The sequence below is a fragment of the Camellia sinensis genome, chromosome 5 (assembly GCF_055761805.1).
Source record: "Camellia sinensis isolate YWXY chromosome 5, ASM5576180v1, whole genome shotgun sequence".
Lineage (NCBI taxonomy): Eukaryota > Viridiplantae > Streptophyta > Magnoliopsida > Ericales > Theaceae > Camellia > Camellia sinensis.
In genome coordinates, this window is record NC_138965.1 from 156884197 (window position 1) to 156902878 (window position 18682).

Sequence of the window (18682 nt, forward strand, 5' to 3'; positions counted from 1 at the left end):
CCTTTACACATAACTATTTATACTAACAAGAATAATACATAAAGACCAAACTACCCCTAACACTTAACACTCCCCCTCAAGTTGGTGCAAAGATGTTTCTCATGCCCAACTTGCAACAAATAGGGTGAAAGACTTTACTACTAAGACCCTTAGTAAAAACATCCGCCAGTTGATCTTCAGACTTAACAAAAGGCATACATATCACACCCTTATTCAATTTCTCCTTAATGAAATGTCTGTCAATCTCAATATGCTTAGTCCGGTCATGTTGAACAGGATTGTGTGCAATACTAATAGCAGCCTTGTTATCGCAATACAAAGTCATGGGACCACTCCAATCAAGCCCTATATCACTCAACAAAGATTGAAGCCACATTAGTTCACATGTTCCATGTGCCATAGCCCTGTATTCAGCTTCAGCATTAGATCTAGAAACGACCGCTTGCTTCTTACTACGCTATGTGACTAAATTTCCCCCTACAAAAGCACAATAACCGGAGGTAGAGCGTCGGTCATCTATAGAGCCTGCCCAATCTGCATCTATGAACGCTTCCAACCGCAAGTGACCATGATTAGAGAACAAAATTGCTTTTCTAGGGGCAGATTTAAGGTACCTCAAAATGCGATAGACTGCATCCAAATGAGTTGCACGAGAATCATGCATAAACTGACTCACTATCCCAACTGCATAGGCAATATCTGGATGAGTATGAGAGAGATATATCAGTCTTCCCACAAGTCTTTGGTACCTTTCCTTCTCCACAGGCTCACCAATTCCACCACAAAGATGATGATTAGTCTCAATTGGTGAATCAGCTGGTTTACAGCCCAACATGCCCGTTTCCTCAAGAAGACCTAGAATGTACTTCCTTTGAGAAATAAAGATGCCTTTGTCAGACCGAGCAACTTCAATCCAAAGAAAGTATCGCAATGGACCAAGTTCTTTTATCTCAAACTCCTTGTCTAACTGCATCTTGAGATGGGTCACCTCCTCCTCATCATTAGCTGTCACAACTATGTCATCCACGTATACAATAAGTACTGTTACCTTATGTACATTGCGTTTGACAAACAAGGTGTGATCCACATTGCTTTGCTGATACCCAAATCCCAGCATTGCCTTGAGGAATCTACCAAACTAGGCTCTAGGAGATTGTTTCAAATCGTACAAAGCTTTCTTTAATCTACAAACCTTTCCAACTGTAGACTGAGATGAGAATCCTGAAGGTACATCCATATATACCTCCTCCTCCAAATCTCCATGAAGAAAAGCATTCTTCACATCTAGTTGTTGTAAAGGCCATCCCAAATTAGCTTCACATGACAGAATAGCCCGAATGGAATTCATCTTTGCTGCCGGGGCAAAAGTTTCTTGATAATCTATTCCATATGTTTAGGTAAATCCCTTGGCCACTAGTCTTGCTTTGTACCGTTCAATCGACCCATCTGCATTGTGCTTAATGGTGAACACCCACTTACATCCGACTGATTTTTTCCCATTTGGAAGAGAGATCAACTCCCATGTGTTATTTTTACTCAAAGGTTGCATCTCTTCTACTATAGCTACCTTCCACTTAGGATCATTGATGGCTTCTTTCTAACCCTGCGGAATACACACAGAAGAAAGGGACGAAACAAAAGCACGATACGGAGAAGACAACGAATCATATGACACGAATTTAGAAATAGGGTGTTGAGTACAAGCTCTAACCCCCTTTTTGAGAGCAATAGGAAGACTCAAATCATCCGTAACAGGACCATCAACAACAGGTGAAGAAATGAGATGAGGATCATTACCTAAAGAGTTAGTGGACACTGGGTGTGGAACTAGCATAGGAGATGATGATTGACTTGGTGGCACATGAGAAGCCGGCTCTTTCTGACGCCGTGAATAAGTCTTAAGATCAGCTCTGTCCAAACGACCACCGATATCCGACTCCTCATCAACAGAACTTCTAGGCTCCCCCTCACCACAAATAACAGCCCGCTGAGTAGGAAGGAAAAAAGATAACTCATGCTGATATGATGCCGTCTCATCCGCAATCTCATCGATACCACGCTCCCCCTGAGGAGATGGCGGAGGACCAGAAAAAAATGACTCAGATTCACGGAAGGTGACATCCATACTAACATACAGCTTATAAGAGTGAGGGTCATAGCATTTGTAGCCTTTCTGAGTAGCAGAATAACCAAGAAAGACACACCGGACAGCCTTAGGACCAAGCTTCCCACGAGTACGAGGGTGAAGATGAACAAAACAGACACAACCAAAAACCCGAGGCGGAACGGAAGAAGTGGGATAAGTCACAGAAAGAAGCTCAAGAGGAATTTGGAAGTGAAGGACACTAGAGGGCATACGGTTAATAAGGTAAGCCGCGGTAAGAACCGCATCCCCCTAAAAAGACTTAGGAACGCTCATGGTAAACAAGAGAGAGCGAGCAACCTCAAGGAGATAGCCATTCTTACGTTCAGCAACTCCATTCTGTTCAGGAGTGCCAACACAACTAGTCTGATAAAGAATGCCATCCTCGTCGAAGTATGCCCGGAAAGCACCATCAACATACTCAGTCCCATTATCACTCCTAAGAATTTTGATAGTAGCATTGAAGAGATTGGATACCATTTTATGAAAACTTTTGAAGCATGAGAAAACCTCATTTTTTGTACGAAGTAAATAAAGCCAAGTCACACGGGAATAACAATCAATAAATGTGACAAACCAACGATAACCAGAGGTAGAAACAACAGGGGAAGGACCCCACACATCGGTTGGTCCACTCTTTACTGTCCAATTTCTGTTGGTTGTTTAAGGATTTTGAAAATTTGCAGGCCTGCCTTGAAGTTTCCAGCATTTTTCTTTGGTGTGTCTTGGCTTTTTGTAGAAAGTACACACAATTGAATCCTTGTTTCCATTTTCAATTGTCAATTCATCAGAGTAAGAGCTCGTGGATGATTTGCTCCCCTATTCCTTGCATTAGCACCCCTAACAACCATGGCCGAACCTTCCACAGATTGAGGCTCCAACATAACTCCTCCGCGACTTTCTTTTACTCGGATTATTCCAATAGTCTCATTCAATGATGGAAAGTCTTCTTTTCCAAGAGCTTGAATTATGACAGCATCAAACTTAGAATTCAATCCAGCAAGGAAAATGTAAATTCTTTCCTTCTCCATAAACCTCTTAAGAATGGTAAGTCTTCACTGCAATTCATCTCAATACATTGATAATGATTGTTAACATATTATATTAGCCGAAAGTGTTGGCATATTATATTAGCCGAAAGATACACTAGGGTCTGTAATCATTGTGTGCCCTCAGGGATCACCTTGTAATTGTCTTTCTTGTAAACCCTAATCTTCATTTATAAATAGGGGGTGATATTCTATCATACCCCAAGCTGGTTACCCAAGCTTCATGGTATCAGAGCATCACCTCTAGGGCTAGGGTTCAAAGCATACCTAGTTGGATCATCTGCTGAATCGATCTTCTGCCACCATCATCATTCCGCTTCTTCTTCGTCTCCGTCTCAGCTCCTCCGCTCGTCGATCTCCTCCAGCAGTTCAGCCCTCGTCTTCATCTGCTTCGTCTTCGTCTGAGCTCCTCAGCTCGTCGATCTCCTCCCGCAGTTCGTCGCTCGTCTTCATCATCCTCATCGTCCTCTGTCGTCTTCGTCCCTCGTTCCCCTCGTCATCCTCTGATCTCAAACCCAGGTATATATAAATATATATATATATATCCTTGTAAAAATTTATGTATTATTGATTGATGTTTATTGATTTCTATTACAATGATTCATGATTCCTATATATAGAAGAGGGTGAGTGTGTAGTAGGTAAGGAGTAGGTGAAGTGGAGGTGGTAGTGGTGTAGTGGGTTAGGTTTAGTGGAGTAGGTGAGGTGGTAGTGGTGTAGTGGGTTAGGTTTAGTGGAGTAGGTTTAAGTGGGTGAAGTAGGTGGAGAGTAGGTGAATTTTAACAGCCCCCCGCAAACTCAAGGGGGATAGGAACTAACCAACTTGAGTTTGGAGAGAGTAACAAAACAAGAAAATACATAAAAATAAAAGAGGATAAGAGACACTGTATGGTCGTGTCAGACCATTGGTGAAGACACTGGATGGTGGTGTCATAACGTTGTAGAGGACACTGTATGGGGGTGTCATAACCATGTAGAGGACACTGTATGGTGGTGTCATAACGGTGTAGAGGACACTGGATGGCGGTGTCAGACCGATGTAGAAGACAGTTTATGGGGTCATGTCGGACCGTTGTAGCAGACACTGTTGTGACAGTTGTTGTGACAGTTTACGGAGTCTTGCTGGACCCTTGTAGAAACTAACCGGAATCAATGTCGGGACAGTTTACAGAGTCTTGTCGGACCCATAAAGGAGCTAACCGGAATCAATGTCGGGACAGTTTACAGAGTCTTGTCGAACCCATAAAGGAGCTAACCGGAATCAATGTCAGGACAGTTTACAGAGTCTTGTCGGACCCCTAAAAAGTCGCACCCTCAAAAGGTGTGCCCAATCTTTCAAAAGGCGTGCCATCAAAAGGCATGCCCAATCCATAAAAAGACGTGCCATCAAAATGCGTGCCCAATCCATAAAAAGACGTGCCATCAAAAGTTGCGCCCTCAAAAGGCGCGCCCACTTCATCAAAAGTCGTGCCCGACAGAAAGCGTCGAGCCATCAAAAGGTGAGCCGGAGACGCGGCGAGGCACGTGAGCGACAGAGTGGCGTGTCGGCCGCGTCGTCAGTGTCGATATAAACCAATGTGGAGGCTGTGCTTGAGGCAGAAGCGAAGACAAAAAAAACTTGGGAAAAAACTTCTGAAAAACTCTTCATTTTCTGAGAGAGATCTTCGTTTTTCTGAGAGATTGCCTCTAAGAGCTGCAAATCTTGAAACACTCCCCTTCCGAACATTATCAGTCTGAAATTGCTATTTCGCTGAAACACTCAGCAACCCAAAAAACATGGCCTCTTCTTCCCGTTCAGCTACCCAGAATATGGCCTCTTCATCCCGTGGTCTACTCACTCTCTTTCCCGACCTCAACGAGTCAACAAGAGAGATAACTGGTGCGGAGGCCCGTGAACCTCAACCAAACACCTCTGGTTTTGCTCCGTTGAACTTTCCGATGCGGTCGGTGGAGCAAAGAATGGCAGTGCAGTCGGATGTGGAGGCCAATCAGTATACATTGAAGTCATGTGTGGAAACCATGACTGCGGTTACAAATTTGTCGAACCGGCTGCAGAGTAGGACAAATGAGGTGCAGCAGTTAAACGCCCAACTGGCTCTGCTCCAACGCATGTATAAGGATGCGCGAGCAGAGTTAAGTGTGCTAAAGGCGGAAAATAAGGAGCTGAAGCGGAAGGCCACCGTGATGTTCCGATTTGGAGGTCCACCGTATGCTGTAGTGGAGGAGCAGGGAGGAGGCAACTTGTTTGGTGGTCTAGGAAGCACGGAGGCAACACCGGCAAGGACCACCCAGGACGGAGGCAAGAAGAAAAGACCGGCGGCTGAGTAGAGAAGAAAAATCCCATTGTGGGTGTGGTAGTTTTGTTTTTGTTTGTGTGGGTTTTTTTTTTTTTTTTTTTTTTTTTTTTTTTTGATGTAAAAGTGTGATCGGGGTTGATCCCCTGATATGAATAAAATGACAAGGTTGTGGAATGTTGTTGGTGTTATTTTGTGGTGTTGTTTTGTTTAATAAGAAAAATAAAAGAAAAGAAAATAATGGATAAAGAAAATAGAGAAAAATATTTGTGGATGGGTGATAAGAAAAACAGCAGTGTGATTTTTTTTTTTTTTTTTTTTTTTTGGTGGAATATAAAATAAATAATAATAAGAGAATGGAAAACGGGTGATGCTTACTAACAAGGGATAGGGAAAATATATTATAATAAAATATATATATATATATTAAAATAAAAGAAAATGGTGAAATAACGTGAATGAAATAAATTAAGAGAAAGGAGAGATATGATTAAAGTGGGTTTGAAAGTGGGAAAAGATGAGAGAGAGGGAGATAGAGTGGGTGCATGATGATGATGTTGGGTCCATGGAGAGAGAGAGAGAGAGAGGGATGTCCAAGAAGCTTGTGCTTTTGATAGTTACACATTACCCAAGCTGTATGTGAAGATGCATGTTACTGTCTTACACTTCTGCAGGCTTGGTATTCTTTGTGGGGCACTTGCAACACGTGACATTGAAAATTGTATTCGAAAGTGATGACATCTCCAACATGAAACGTCTTGGAAGCAGCCCAGGCCTTGTAATCAATATTCCCAATGATGGTTCAACCAGCGGAGTCCCCAACCTTGTACACTGCTGCCATTGAAACCTTCAAGCCAGCAAACATGGCTACCAACAACAGAGCCACAGCTCTACACCCCACACCCAAATCCATGGCTAAGAGAGAGAGAGCAAATCGGGAAAAAAAAAAACAGCAGTGATGAGCAGAAAAGCAACGCCAGAAACGCCAACGACGACGACGAGTAAGAGTACAACCACGGATATGTGAGAGGCGAGGTGAACGGCGATAGAGGCTAGACGATGATGCGGGTGCCGCCGCCGACATAGCGGAGGAGGAGTGTAAGAAAATGTTGAAGAAGTCAAGGTATGTGTAGAAAATAAGCGGAATAGGTTGAGGACCGGCGGGCGGCCAAGGCGAGGTTTCCGCCCGCCGGTGAAGCGAGAAATACTAAGGTCTTAACCTTGCTCTGATACCATGTAAAAATTTATGTATTATTGATTGATGTTTATTGATTTCTATTACAATGATTCATGATTCCTATATATAGAAGAGGGTGAGTGTGTAGTAGGTAAGGAGTAGGTGAAGTGGAGGTGGTAGTGGTGTAGTGGGTTAGGTTTAGTGGAGTAGGTGAGGTGGTAGTGGTGTAGTGGGTTAGGTTTAGTGGAGTAGGTGAGGTGGTAGTGGTGTAGTGGGTTAGGTTTAGTGGAGTAGGTTTAAGTGGGTGAAGTAGGTGGAGAGTAGGTGAATTTTAACAATCCTGATATATATATAACTATAGCCTGATATATATATTTATATATAAATACATGTATATATAAATAACTCAACATATATATATATATATATATAAAAAAAAAAAAAAAAAAAACAAAAACAAAAAAAAAAAAAAAAAAAAAAATGGTTTCTTAATTTTGTATGTCTTTATAGTGATCATTGTGCCTGTTATCCCACGACCACCTTCCGGGTTTGTGATTACCACTAGTTTTGTTGCGGGTTCGGTAGTATTGTATCCATGACAGATTCCACCAGTGTGTCCCCTTCTTCTCAAACGCCAAAGAGTGAGAGTCCCATTCTACCTACTACCATGACTGAGAACCCCAACCCTAGTCTGAAAATCACCACCTCTCTATTTAATGGTCAGAACTACCTTGCATGGTCTCAAAGTTTGACTATGTTCTTGAAGAGCCGAGGGAAGATGGGGTATGTTGATGGCAGGATACAGGCACCAAGTACCACTGACTCAGGTTATGACCAATGGGAGATTACCAACTCTTTGATTATGAGTTGGCTTATCCATTCGATGGTTCCAGAACTTGGTGAGAGCTACTTGTCTATGGAGACTGCCCAGGACGTTTGGGAGGCTGTGGCTGTTACCTATTCCTGCAAAGGGAATTTTTCACAGGCATTTGAGTTGCGCCGCTCTATTGAGAGCTCACTTCAGGGGGAGCAGACTGTTCTTCAGTACTTCACTTTCCTCACCAACGGCTGGAAACGTCTTGACCACCTGGAAGACTATAAACCCGTTTGCCCTACTGATTCTGTCGGGTACAAGAAGTTCATCGCACGGGAACGAGTCTTTAAATTTTTGGCCGGCCTAAATGTGGAGTATGATCCAGTTAGGGGTCGAGTTCTGAGTATGGACACTCTTCCTTCACTTCAGGAGGCATTTGCCTATGTACAAAATGAGGAGAGTCGCCGGTCTGCTATGATGTCCCCAGTCTCTACTGACCGTTCCGCATTACTGTCTACTCCTCAAGATGGTCTTAGCCTGCCTCCTCCGTCTGTTGCTAAGGAGTCTGTATTCTGTGATTATTGCAAGAAACCGCGGCATACTCGTGAGACGTGTTGGAAGCTTCATGGGACTCCATCCGGGGGTCGAGGTGATCGGTCTGGTTCTCGAGGAGGTCGGTCAGGCCAATCTAGAGGACGTGGTTCCTATTCCCGGGCTCATCAGTCTAGTGCCGTTGATACCCTTGATTCTCATTCTCCTTCTGTTACCCAAGCTTCTGATACTGAGCTGGAGGATGCTTTGCGCCAATTGTTGGACCGCCGATCTTCTACTGCTCTCAGTACCGCTTCCTCGTCCTTTGCCCGCTCAGGTAACTTAGCATCTTCTCCTTGTGCTTTCCTGTGTCATACATCTTTGCCTTGGATTATTGATTCTGGTGCCTCAGATCATATGTCTGGCTCTTCTGATCTTTTCTCTGTCTATAAGCCCTCTTCAGGTCAGGACAAAGTTAGGATTGCCGATGGTACTGTTTCTTCCATTTCTGGAAAAGGTTTAGTCCAAGTCACTCCTACCATACATCTATCTTCTGTTCTCCATGTTCCCAAGTTTTCTGTTAATCTGTTATCCTTAAGTCGTCTTACCCAGGATTTGAATTGTAGTGTGACGTTTTTTCCTGATCATTGTCTTTTTCAGGACCTTGTCACGGGGAGGACGATTGGCAGTGGTAGTTCAGAAAATGGTCTCTACTTCCTCGATCAACCAGACAAACTTGCTTATTCTTCCACCACGTCTTCTACTACCCTCGCTGATTTATGGCTGTGGCATCGGCGTCTTGGGCATCCCTCATTTCATTTACTTAAGCATTTATTTCCTTCTAGTTTCGCAAATCATCATGTGTCTGACTTTCTTTGTGAGTCTTGTCAACTTGGAAAACAACATAGAGCTTCTTTTGCTCCCAGTTTGAATAAAAGCTTCGTTCCTTTTTCATTAATACATTCTGATGTTTGGGGTCCCTCTCGTGTTCTGTCTGTGAAAGGTCATCGTTGGTTTGTTACATTTATTGATGATTTTTCTCGTGCTACTTGGGTGTATCTCATGAAAGATAAGAGTGAGGTTTTCTCTGTGTTTCGCACTTTTCATAAGATGATTTGTACTCAGTTTGGGGCCACTATCAAAATATTTCGTTCCGATAATGGCGGGGAATACATAGATTCTGGGTTAGGACAATATTTCTCTACTCATGGCATTATCCATCAGACCTCTTGCACCAATACCCCTCAACAAAATGGGGTGGCCGAACGTAAGAATCGGCATCTTCTCGACATGGCTCGGTGCATGTGTTTTTTTATGAATGTGCCTCGGCCCTATTGGGGCGACGCTGTTCTCACCGCTGCCCATCTTATTAATCGTCTCCCTACCCAGGTCTTGAACAAACAGGCTCCGCTTCACGTCCTCCTCGGTTCTCCGTCCTTGTTTTCTATTCCTCCCAAAATATTTGGTTGCGTCTGTTTTGTCCATAATCACTCTCCCTCTCGTGGTAAGTTGGACCCTCGCTCCCTCAAATGTGTTTTCCTTTGTTACTCTCCTACTCAAAAGGGGTATAAATGTTACCACCCTTCTTCTCGTAAGTGGTTTGTGTCCATGGATGTCACTTTCTTTGAGTCCCAGTCCTTTTTCTTGTCCTCTCCGGTGTCACCGTCCTCATTTCCGGGGGAGCCTTGGTGTGAAGTGAGTCCTGTGCCCCCTATGGTGGAACCAGTTGTTCTTGCACCACCCTCTACTACTGTGCTTCCTATGATGGAACCAGTTGTTCTTGCACCCCCCTCTTCTCTAGAACCCACTGTCACCAAGAATAAGGACGGGCATGTTTATGTCCGGGACATAGACAGAAAACAAGTTAACTGGATACACGGGACCGTCTCTGCTACTCCACTGCCATCTCCTGCTTCTGATGAGAGTCTAGGTAACTTTGAATCTCTTGAGTCCATTGATCTTGATGTTCCTATCGCCAAGAGGAAGGGTGTGAGATCTTGTACTCAACATCCTATCTCACAGTTCGTATCATACTCTCATTTGTCATCCTCATATAGAGCGTTTGTGTCCAATATTTCCTCTGTTAGCATTCCTAACCATTTTCAGGATGCTCTTGCTACCTCTGAGTGGAAACTAGCCATGATTGAGGAAATGAAAGCACTTAAGAAGAATGGCACTTGGGAATTGACTGAGTTACCTACGGGCAAACGACCTGTGGGATGTAAATGGGTATATACTGTGAAACACAAAGCAGATGGGTCTATTGAGCGTTACAAGGCAAGACTTGTGGCCAAAGGGTTTACTCAGACATATGGCATTGATTATCAGGAGACCTTCGCACCCGTGGCTAAAATGAATTCAGTCAGAGTACTTCTCTCTCTAGCAGCTAATCTAGATTGGCCGCTTTATCAGTTTGATGTCAAGAATGCTTTTCTCCATGGTGACCTCGAAGAAGAAGTATATATAGACATTCCTCCAGGTTTTGAGGATCATCAAACAGAAGGCAAAGTATGCAAACTTCGGAAGTCATTATATGGTCTCAAACAGTCTCCAAGGGCTTGGTTTGAGAGATTCACTCAGGCTATGGTCAAATATGGCTTCAAACAAAGTCAGGCAGATCACACATTGTTTGTGAAACATTCCTCACGCGGTAAGACTACAGCACTTATTGTTTATGTAGATGACATAGTTCTTACATGCAATGATAGTGGGGAAATACCTCTGTTGAAGAAATATTTAGCTCAAGAGTTTGAAATCAAAGATTTGGGAAGCTTGAAGTATTTTCTGGGAATTGAAGTTGCTCGCTCTAAGGATGGGATATTTATCTCACAAAGAAAATATGTGCTTGACCTGTTAAAGGAAACTGGGATGCTTGGCTGCAAGGCATGTGCCACCCCACTGGAACCCAATCAGAAATTGGGGGATGATGAAGGAGGAGAAGTTGTGGATAGGGGGAGCTATCAACGATTAGTGGGTAAGCTCATTTACCTATCTCACTCCCGTCCTGATATTGCTGTTGCTGTCAGTGTAGTTAGTCAGTTTATGCATGCTCCTCATCAGATTCATTTTGAGGCTGTCATGAGAATCTTGAGGTATTTGAAGTCTGCTCCTGGTAAGGGTCTGTATTTTTCAAAGTATGATCATCTTCGTGTAGAAGCCTATACAGATGCTGACTGGGCTGGGTCAGTAACTGATAGGAGATCAACTTCAGGGTATTGCACATTTGTTGGCGGCAACCTAGTTACTTGGAGAAGTAAGAAACAGAATGTGGTTGCCAGGTCAAGTGCAGAAGCTGAGTTTAGAGCTATGGCACAAGGTGTGTGTGAACTTTTATGGATCAAATTATTGTTGAGTGATCTAGGTATTGATCAGACGGACTCCATGCGGTTATACTGTGACAATAAGGCCGCCATCAATATCGCTCACAATCCAGTTCAACATGACAGGACAAAACATGTTGAGATTGATCGCCACTTCATTAAGGAGAAACTCACTAGTGGTACCATTTGTACTCCTTTTGTCCAGTCTGGTGAACAACTTGCTGACATTCTCACCAAGGGGATTGGGAATAAACCATTTCATGACATATTAGGCAAGCTGGGCATAAGAGATATCTTCGCACCAGCTTGAGGGGGAGTGTTAACATATTATATTAGCCGAAAGTGTTGGCATATTATATTAGCCGAAAGATACACTAGGGTCTGTAATCATTGTGTGCCCTCAGGGATCACCTTGTAATTGTCTTTCTTGTAAACCCTAATCTTCATTTATAAATAGGGGGTGATATTCTATCATACCCCAAGCTGGTTACCCAAGCTTCAATGATCCCACTCTTGCCATAAGTTTTGCAAGATATTAGAGTATTCAGTAATAGAACAGTTACCCTATTTAGTGGTTGAAATTTTGGTCTTGATATCATAGACTTGAGTAGCATTACGAACCTTCGAATAATTCTGTTTACATATGTCCCAGATGTCCTTTGTTGTTTCCAAAAACATGCACGTATCACTCACTTCAGGTATCATTGAGTTCCATAGCCACAACATTACCATGGAATCAGCTTCATCCCAGGCATCAAACTTCGAATCTCCGGGTTTTGGTCATGTTCCGAGAAGATGACTCAATTTGCCCTTTCCTTTAAGTAAGGTTTGAACAAGTTGAGACCACTTAAGGTAGTTTTTCCTTTCAACCAGTAACTTGGTTGAATATTCTACAAGTCTCCTGTTGAAACCATGCTAGGAGTCTCCATTGTCCCAATTTCAGATGGATTCAAAGTTCTAGTTACTTCGGACATGATGATATTGAAGGGAAAAAAATGGAATGAAAAAGAAGAATTTTTGGGCAAAGAGGTTCAATGGGCAATGAAGGCCGAATAACGAAAGGTTGAAGGAACAATGAAGTATAGCAATGCAGGCCACAAGAAGTTTTAGTTACCAGAGAGCGTAAGAGGCTCTGATACCATGATAAACAATAGGAATATTATTAATGTATTAGAAATGTACAGGGAAAGACTATATATACAGATTATAGCTAGCTAATCCCTACAAATCAGGAATGAGATTCCTAGAATACAATCCCTATAAATCAAGGATATGACTAATCTAAATACAAATTCAAATATTCACAGCTTGACCAGCTCACACACAAATCCAGCCTGGATATTTTTGACAGACCCCATAATTGTTACACGGTCTTGGGAAGAACTCACCTTAAAAGCTAGCTATTAAGGTAAGGATGTCCTCACGCTTATATGCTTAATATTACTTTAGTATTCAAGCGATATGGGACTTCGCTTCACTCCCTCCCCCACACCTAGCGTGCTCACTCGATAGCACCTACTGCGTGCAAGCTAGGGACACGCACCCTACCCATCCCTAAGTACTCCGGCTCTGATACCATGTTACATGGTCTTGGGTAGAACTCACCCCAAAAGCTAGCTTTTAAGGTGAGGGTATCCTCACGCTTATATGCTTAATATTACTTTAGTACTCAGGCGATGTGGGACTTCACTTCACACTAACATACAAACCTCCTTCCCTTGCTGGGGTACAAACCATATCACAATCAACAATATGGTACTTTAAAATACTTTCTTACGTCATCACATAGAAAGTGCAGCTCATATTTTCTAACCTTTTAGCACAAAGACTAGGATAGTGTACAAAGACATGAAATAACATGCTCTTAATAAGAGTATGCAAACCACCCTTAGACATATATTGCTTCCTTCATCATGTTAATCTCTTGTGGAACTGCTCCAAAACCATATCCTTCACGGCCTTAGAAGATATCAAAGGTAAGTCGAGATAAGTAACTAGAAGGGAGCCTCAGGGCTTGTTTGATTGATAAGATTAATTATCCAATTAAGTTAGTGAGATAACCATTTATTATGCATTTATTTAGTTTTTTTTTTTTTTTTTTTTTTTTCCGTTCATAGTTGAAATTATGATCCTCAACCCCTCTCAATATTAAAAATTCACCAATTTCGTGGGATTGAATGTCCGTTGTACATGTAATCCAGTTAATAAAATTTGCAATCAAACATGGGATTATGAGTCCATGGTCTAACATTCCCAATCCTATGTTATAATCCTACTAATCAAACATGCCCTCAAAGTTTGATAAAGTCAAACAAACGAACCATTCACCAAAATGGAAATTTGAGCCGTAGAGATGCAAAATTGAATTCATTGCCTCCATTAGTTTCCAAAATCCATCCTACCCACCAAATACAATAAAAGAATTCTGGTGCATATGTTTGTAGGCCTTCTCAATATCCAATTTACAAATAAGCCCACCTCACCACTCCTCAACCTAGAATTAACACATTCGATGGCCAAAAGAACTTGATTTAAAATTTGTCCAACCTCCACGAATGCACCTCCAAATAAACTAAAAGGTCTAAAGTCCCTCATTTTCTCCTCACCCCCTTTCTCAGGGATCAAAGCAATAAAGGTCACATTTAGAATATTTTCAAAAGAGGCATGCTCATGAAAGAAAGTCAGCATTCCCTTCACCTCCTCCCTCCAAAATATGCACCTATAAGATTGTTCCTCCGGTGAGCATTAGCCTTATTATGAGTGAAGCGAGTAATTTTACTGCTCTCTTTAGCTTTATAAGGATGTAGTTTTTTGTTTTTTGTTTTTTGTTTTGTCTCAAACAAGGTCTTCCATATTCACAATTCTACCAAACTCTGTCTTCTTCTCTTTAGCTGCTTGCCATCCTTCACAACTAGCCTCTTTTCCATCCAAACATTGAATCTTATCTAACACCTTGCCTATGGTACTTATTGCCTGCCAAATTCCTCATTATTTTTTTTCTTTGAAAAGTTTTAGTTTCTTCGCAAGAACTAAGCCCGGGTTACCCATTGCTCTATATCCACTCTACCATTTTGACACGTTCCTAGAAAAATCCTTCACTTGCAACCACATGTTCTCAAAGATGAGCTCAACCATGGTTAATTTCCCTACTCTCAAGCAATATGGGTGGCTACTCCGGTCTTGGTAAAAGAGTTTAGGTGACATTATAGAAGTGCGCTTCCCATTTCATGGATACCAAAATGGTCAATTCTAGACAGGAGGAGGATTTTGATTATTGGACCTCGTGCAAGTCCCTGAAGTTTAGGGAAAATCTATAATCCCAAGCTCATCAATAAAGGTGAAGTCTTGCATGGCTCAAGCTGAAGTGTGACACCTCAACCTTTCATACCGAAAGCCAATAATATGAAAGTTCCCCCCTAAAGCCATGAAGCATTTCTACTAGAGGTAATTGTTGCTAGCTCCTTCTCTCCTCTAACCCTATCTTCCACTAAGCAGTACACCTTTGTAAACACCAATGAAATCCTCCCTCCATGCACCTCAATAAACAAGAAACGATAAACAGCCCCATCTCGTCCTCCTCTACAACTCTTCTGTTTTGTAACAACAAAACACTCCCGCTGAGGGAAAGGAGAAAAGTGTTTATATATTGGAGTTGCATGTTTAGTAGGGAAAGTGTTAACCATCTTATTGTATATAGTCTGATGGTTGGTGAGTTATGGAATTTGGTTTTGACTGTTATGGAATTTTTTTGATAAGTAAAGATAAGAAATTGTATTAAGAAAGTGCTAAGCGGGCACCACCCTTACACAATAGAGAGAGAGAGAGAGAGAGAGAAAATGACAAACAAGAATAAACAGCCTCAGGTATTGCCAAACCCTTTTCCTTTTCACTACCTCCATCACTCCCTGTTGATAATCAAGTTCTCATATACACAAAAGTTTTAAATTTTTATCTCCTTTTTTTATTTTTTTGGTTACTTTCTCATGATTGGTTACTTGATATGTCTACAGATGGCATTCTAAGAGAGATTTTGTCTTCTCCAGGCAATGGTTTTTTGGACAAGATGGAACATATAGTAAGAGAATTCTATTTAGCCCATCCTTTCAGAATTCTTGTTATTCTATGTGCGTGTATATTTACAATTATCTGATGCATAGAAAGTTCGCTTTTCCTATCATGTTTTAATAACCTGTGACACATATAGTGACGTGCATTTTGTGTTGTATTCTCTCCCTTCACTGTTTTAGCAATGACGAATAAAAAATTCCATTTGAGCATTGCATTTATCAATGTTCACTTTAATGCCAAGTTGTGTTGCTCTGTTACACTATTGTCATTGTCTGTCATTGTCTGTCAACTCAGGTATCACAATGGTTCAATTTAACAATAGTCATGCTTTGATTTAGTTGTTTCTTGGCTTGATGGTTTACTACATGGCAATTACCTCCAGAAGTTCTCATGATCATGTGAACAAAGTTTAATTATTTGATTGGCAAAATAGGCTTGGTGTATAGACAGCAGAGGGGTTTCTCGGTTATCTCCATATTCTGATTTTTAATGTTGGTTTCTCGCTCATTCTTTGACCCTTTCTGATCCTTTAGAAGGTTGTGTCTAGGAAATACTCTTTCCTCTCTCATCATGTTGGCTTTGAGTCGGGAAAAGATGAAGGTGTCTATCTGAGGTAATGTTTGATATAATGGTGTATCAGGAGAGATTAAGACCTTGTCCCATCTTGTGTGGTGGATAATATGGTTACTTTCAGTGGGGTAAACTAGTGCTACCTTTTATCTATATGTTCACTGTGAAGCTGTTTCTTAAACATGGTGGGAGATCAGTGTTGTTGGGACTTTGGCTTCAAAGTTTATCTGCAGAGTTGTGTTTGATGATTGTAGAGAGTAACCAGCTTAGGGTTTGATTAGGATATCATCCCCTATTTATATTAATAAAGATTAAAGTTTGGAAATTATAATGGAGCCCTGAGGCAGAGAATAATTACACAATAACTCAGAAAGTAATATGATAATATAATATGCTAACACTCCCCCTCAAGCTGGTGCGAAGATATCTCGCATGCCCAGCTTGCCTAATATGTCATGAAATGGCTTATTCCCAACCCCCTTGGTGAGAATGTCCGCAAGTTGTTCACCAGATTGGACAAAAGGAGTACAAATGGTACCACTGATGAGTTTCTCCTTAATGAAGTGGCAATCAATCTCAACATGTTTTGTCCTGTCATGTTGAACCGGATTGTGAGCGATGTTGATAGCGGCCTTATTATCACAGTATAACCGCATGGACTTCGTCTGATCAATACCTAGATCACTCAACAATAACTTGATCCATAAAAGTTCACACACCCTTTGTGCCATAGCTCTAAACTCAGTTTCTGCACTTGACCTGGCAACCACATTCTGTTTCTTATTCCTCCAAGTAACTAGGTTACCTCCAACAAAGGTGCAATACCCTTAGTTGCAGGAATCACGCAACTAGGTGGAGAATCGCGATTCCGCGATTCCTAGTAAGAAACGTGTAAGAATCGCGTTTCTGTGGAGAGAGAAACGCGATTCAGTGCAAGATGGGATCGGGAGAGAGAGAGAGAGAGACAGACAGACAGAAACCCTAACCTTCGACGTCGACATGAGAGGAGAAAGGGCTTCGATCATCTTCGTCACTCTCACGATCGTCTTCGTCACTCTCTCAATCGTCTTCATCTTCGTCACTTTCTCTGTGCTTCTCTCTCTCTCTTTCTCTTCGTCTCCGCTTCTGCTCTTCATCTCTGTCGTTGTTCTCTTCACACACTCTCTCTTCGTCTCTAGATAGATCATATATAATATATAATATATATAATTTATCATATAATATATATATATATAATAAATATAATTTATCATATATTATATATGTAATAAAAAAATATTTAATTATTATTTCTTAAAATATCATATATAATAATAATTTTTGTAAATTATTATTTCTTAACTTTTTAACATATAATAAATAAAATAAATTGTCCAATTATTTAAAAGAAATCTAATTAAACCATATATAATAAAAAAAATTATAAAATAAAATATCTAATTTTTCTTTTTATTTATTTTAACATAATTTATTATTCCTTATTTATTATAATTTTTTATTTATAATATATATCAATTAAAAATGAAAAAATAAATTAACAATAATATATTATTTAAAAAATATAATAAATAAATAAAATAATTAATGTATATTAAAATAAAAATATTTATAAAAAAAATTCTAATGTGCATTAAAATATATTATATATATAGCTTCCCGAGACGCTCCCAACCTAAGAAGTTTCTATTGTTAAAATAAAAATTAATTATCGGATTTGTTAAAAAATTTTAAAATAAAAGATCTAATTTTTAATTTTTATTTATTTGAACATAATTTATTATTCATTATTTATTATAATAAATAAAATATAATTAATAAAAATAATATATCAGCGCTCCTAATTTACGACTCCTCTAAATGGCCACGTTCCCCCGCTCCCGTTCCCGCTCCCGCCCCCGTCCCCGTCCCCGTCCCCGCTCCCACTCCCGCTCCCGCTCCCGCTTCGTGCAACTAAGGTAATACCCTGAAGTCGATCTCCTATCAGTTATGGATCCAGCCCAGTCAGCATCTATATAGGCTTCCACACGAAGATGATCATACTTTGAAAAATAAAGACCTTTACCAGGAGCAGACTTCAAGTACCTCAAGATTCTCATGACAGCCTTGAAGTGAATCTGATGAGGAGCATGCATAAACTGACTAACCACACTGACAGCAACAACAATATCAAGACAGGACTGAGATAGGTAAATGAGCTTACTCACTAATCGCTGATAGCTCCCCCTATCAACAGTTTCTCCTCCTGCATCATCCCCCAATTTCTGATTGGGTTCCAGTGGGGTGTCACATGCCTTGCAGCCAAGCATCCCAGTTTCCTTTAACAGGTCAAGCACATATTTTCTCTGTGAGATAAAAATCCCATCCTTGGAGCGAGCAACTTCAATTCTCAGAAAATACTTCAAGCTTCCCAAGTCTTTGATTTCAAACTCACTAGCTAAATATTTCTTCAACAGAGGTATTTTCCCATTATCATTGCCCATAAGAACTATGTCATCTACATAAACAATCAGTGCTGTAGTCTTACCACGTGAGGAATGTTTCACAAACAAGGTGTGATCTGTCTGACTCTGTTTGAAGCCATATTTAAGCATAGCCTGAGTGAATCTCTCAAACCAAGCCCTTGGAGACTGTTTGAGACCATATAATGACTTCCGAAGCTTACATACTTTGCCTTCTGTCTGATGATCCTCAAAACTAGGAGGAATGTCCATATATA

At 40.9% G+C, this 18682-nt stretch overlaps 1 protein-coding gene across 1 annotated transcript in view; it reads left to right on the forward strand.

Annotated features, from left to right (window-relative positions):
* Nucleotides 1-18682, forward strand: part of LOC114309928 (ENHANCED DISEASE RESISTANCE protein (DUF1336)) — a 153820-nt gene that overhangs the window by 103219 nt on the left and 31919 nt on the right. Inside the window, exon 11 of the mRNA XM_028255800.2 lies at nucleotides 15339-15403. Within this exon, the coding sequence (XP_028111601.1) occupies nucleotides 15339-15403 (65 nt within the window). The remainder of the gene's footprint in view (nucleotides 1-15338; nucleotides 15404-18682) is intronic.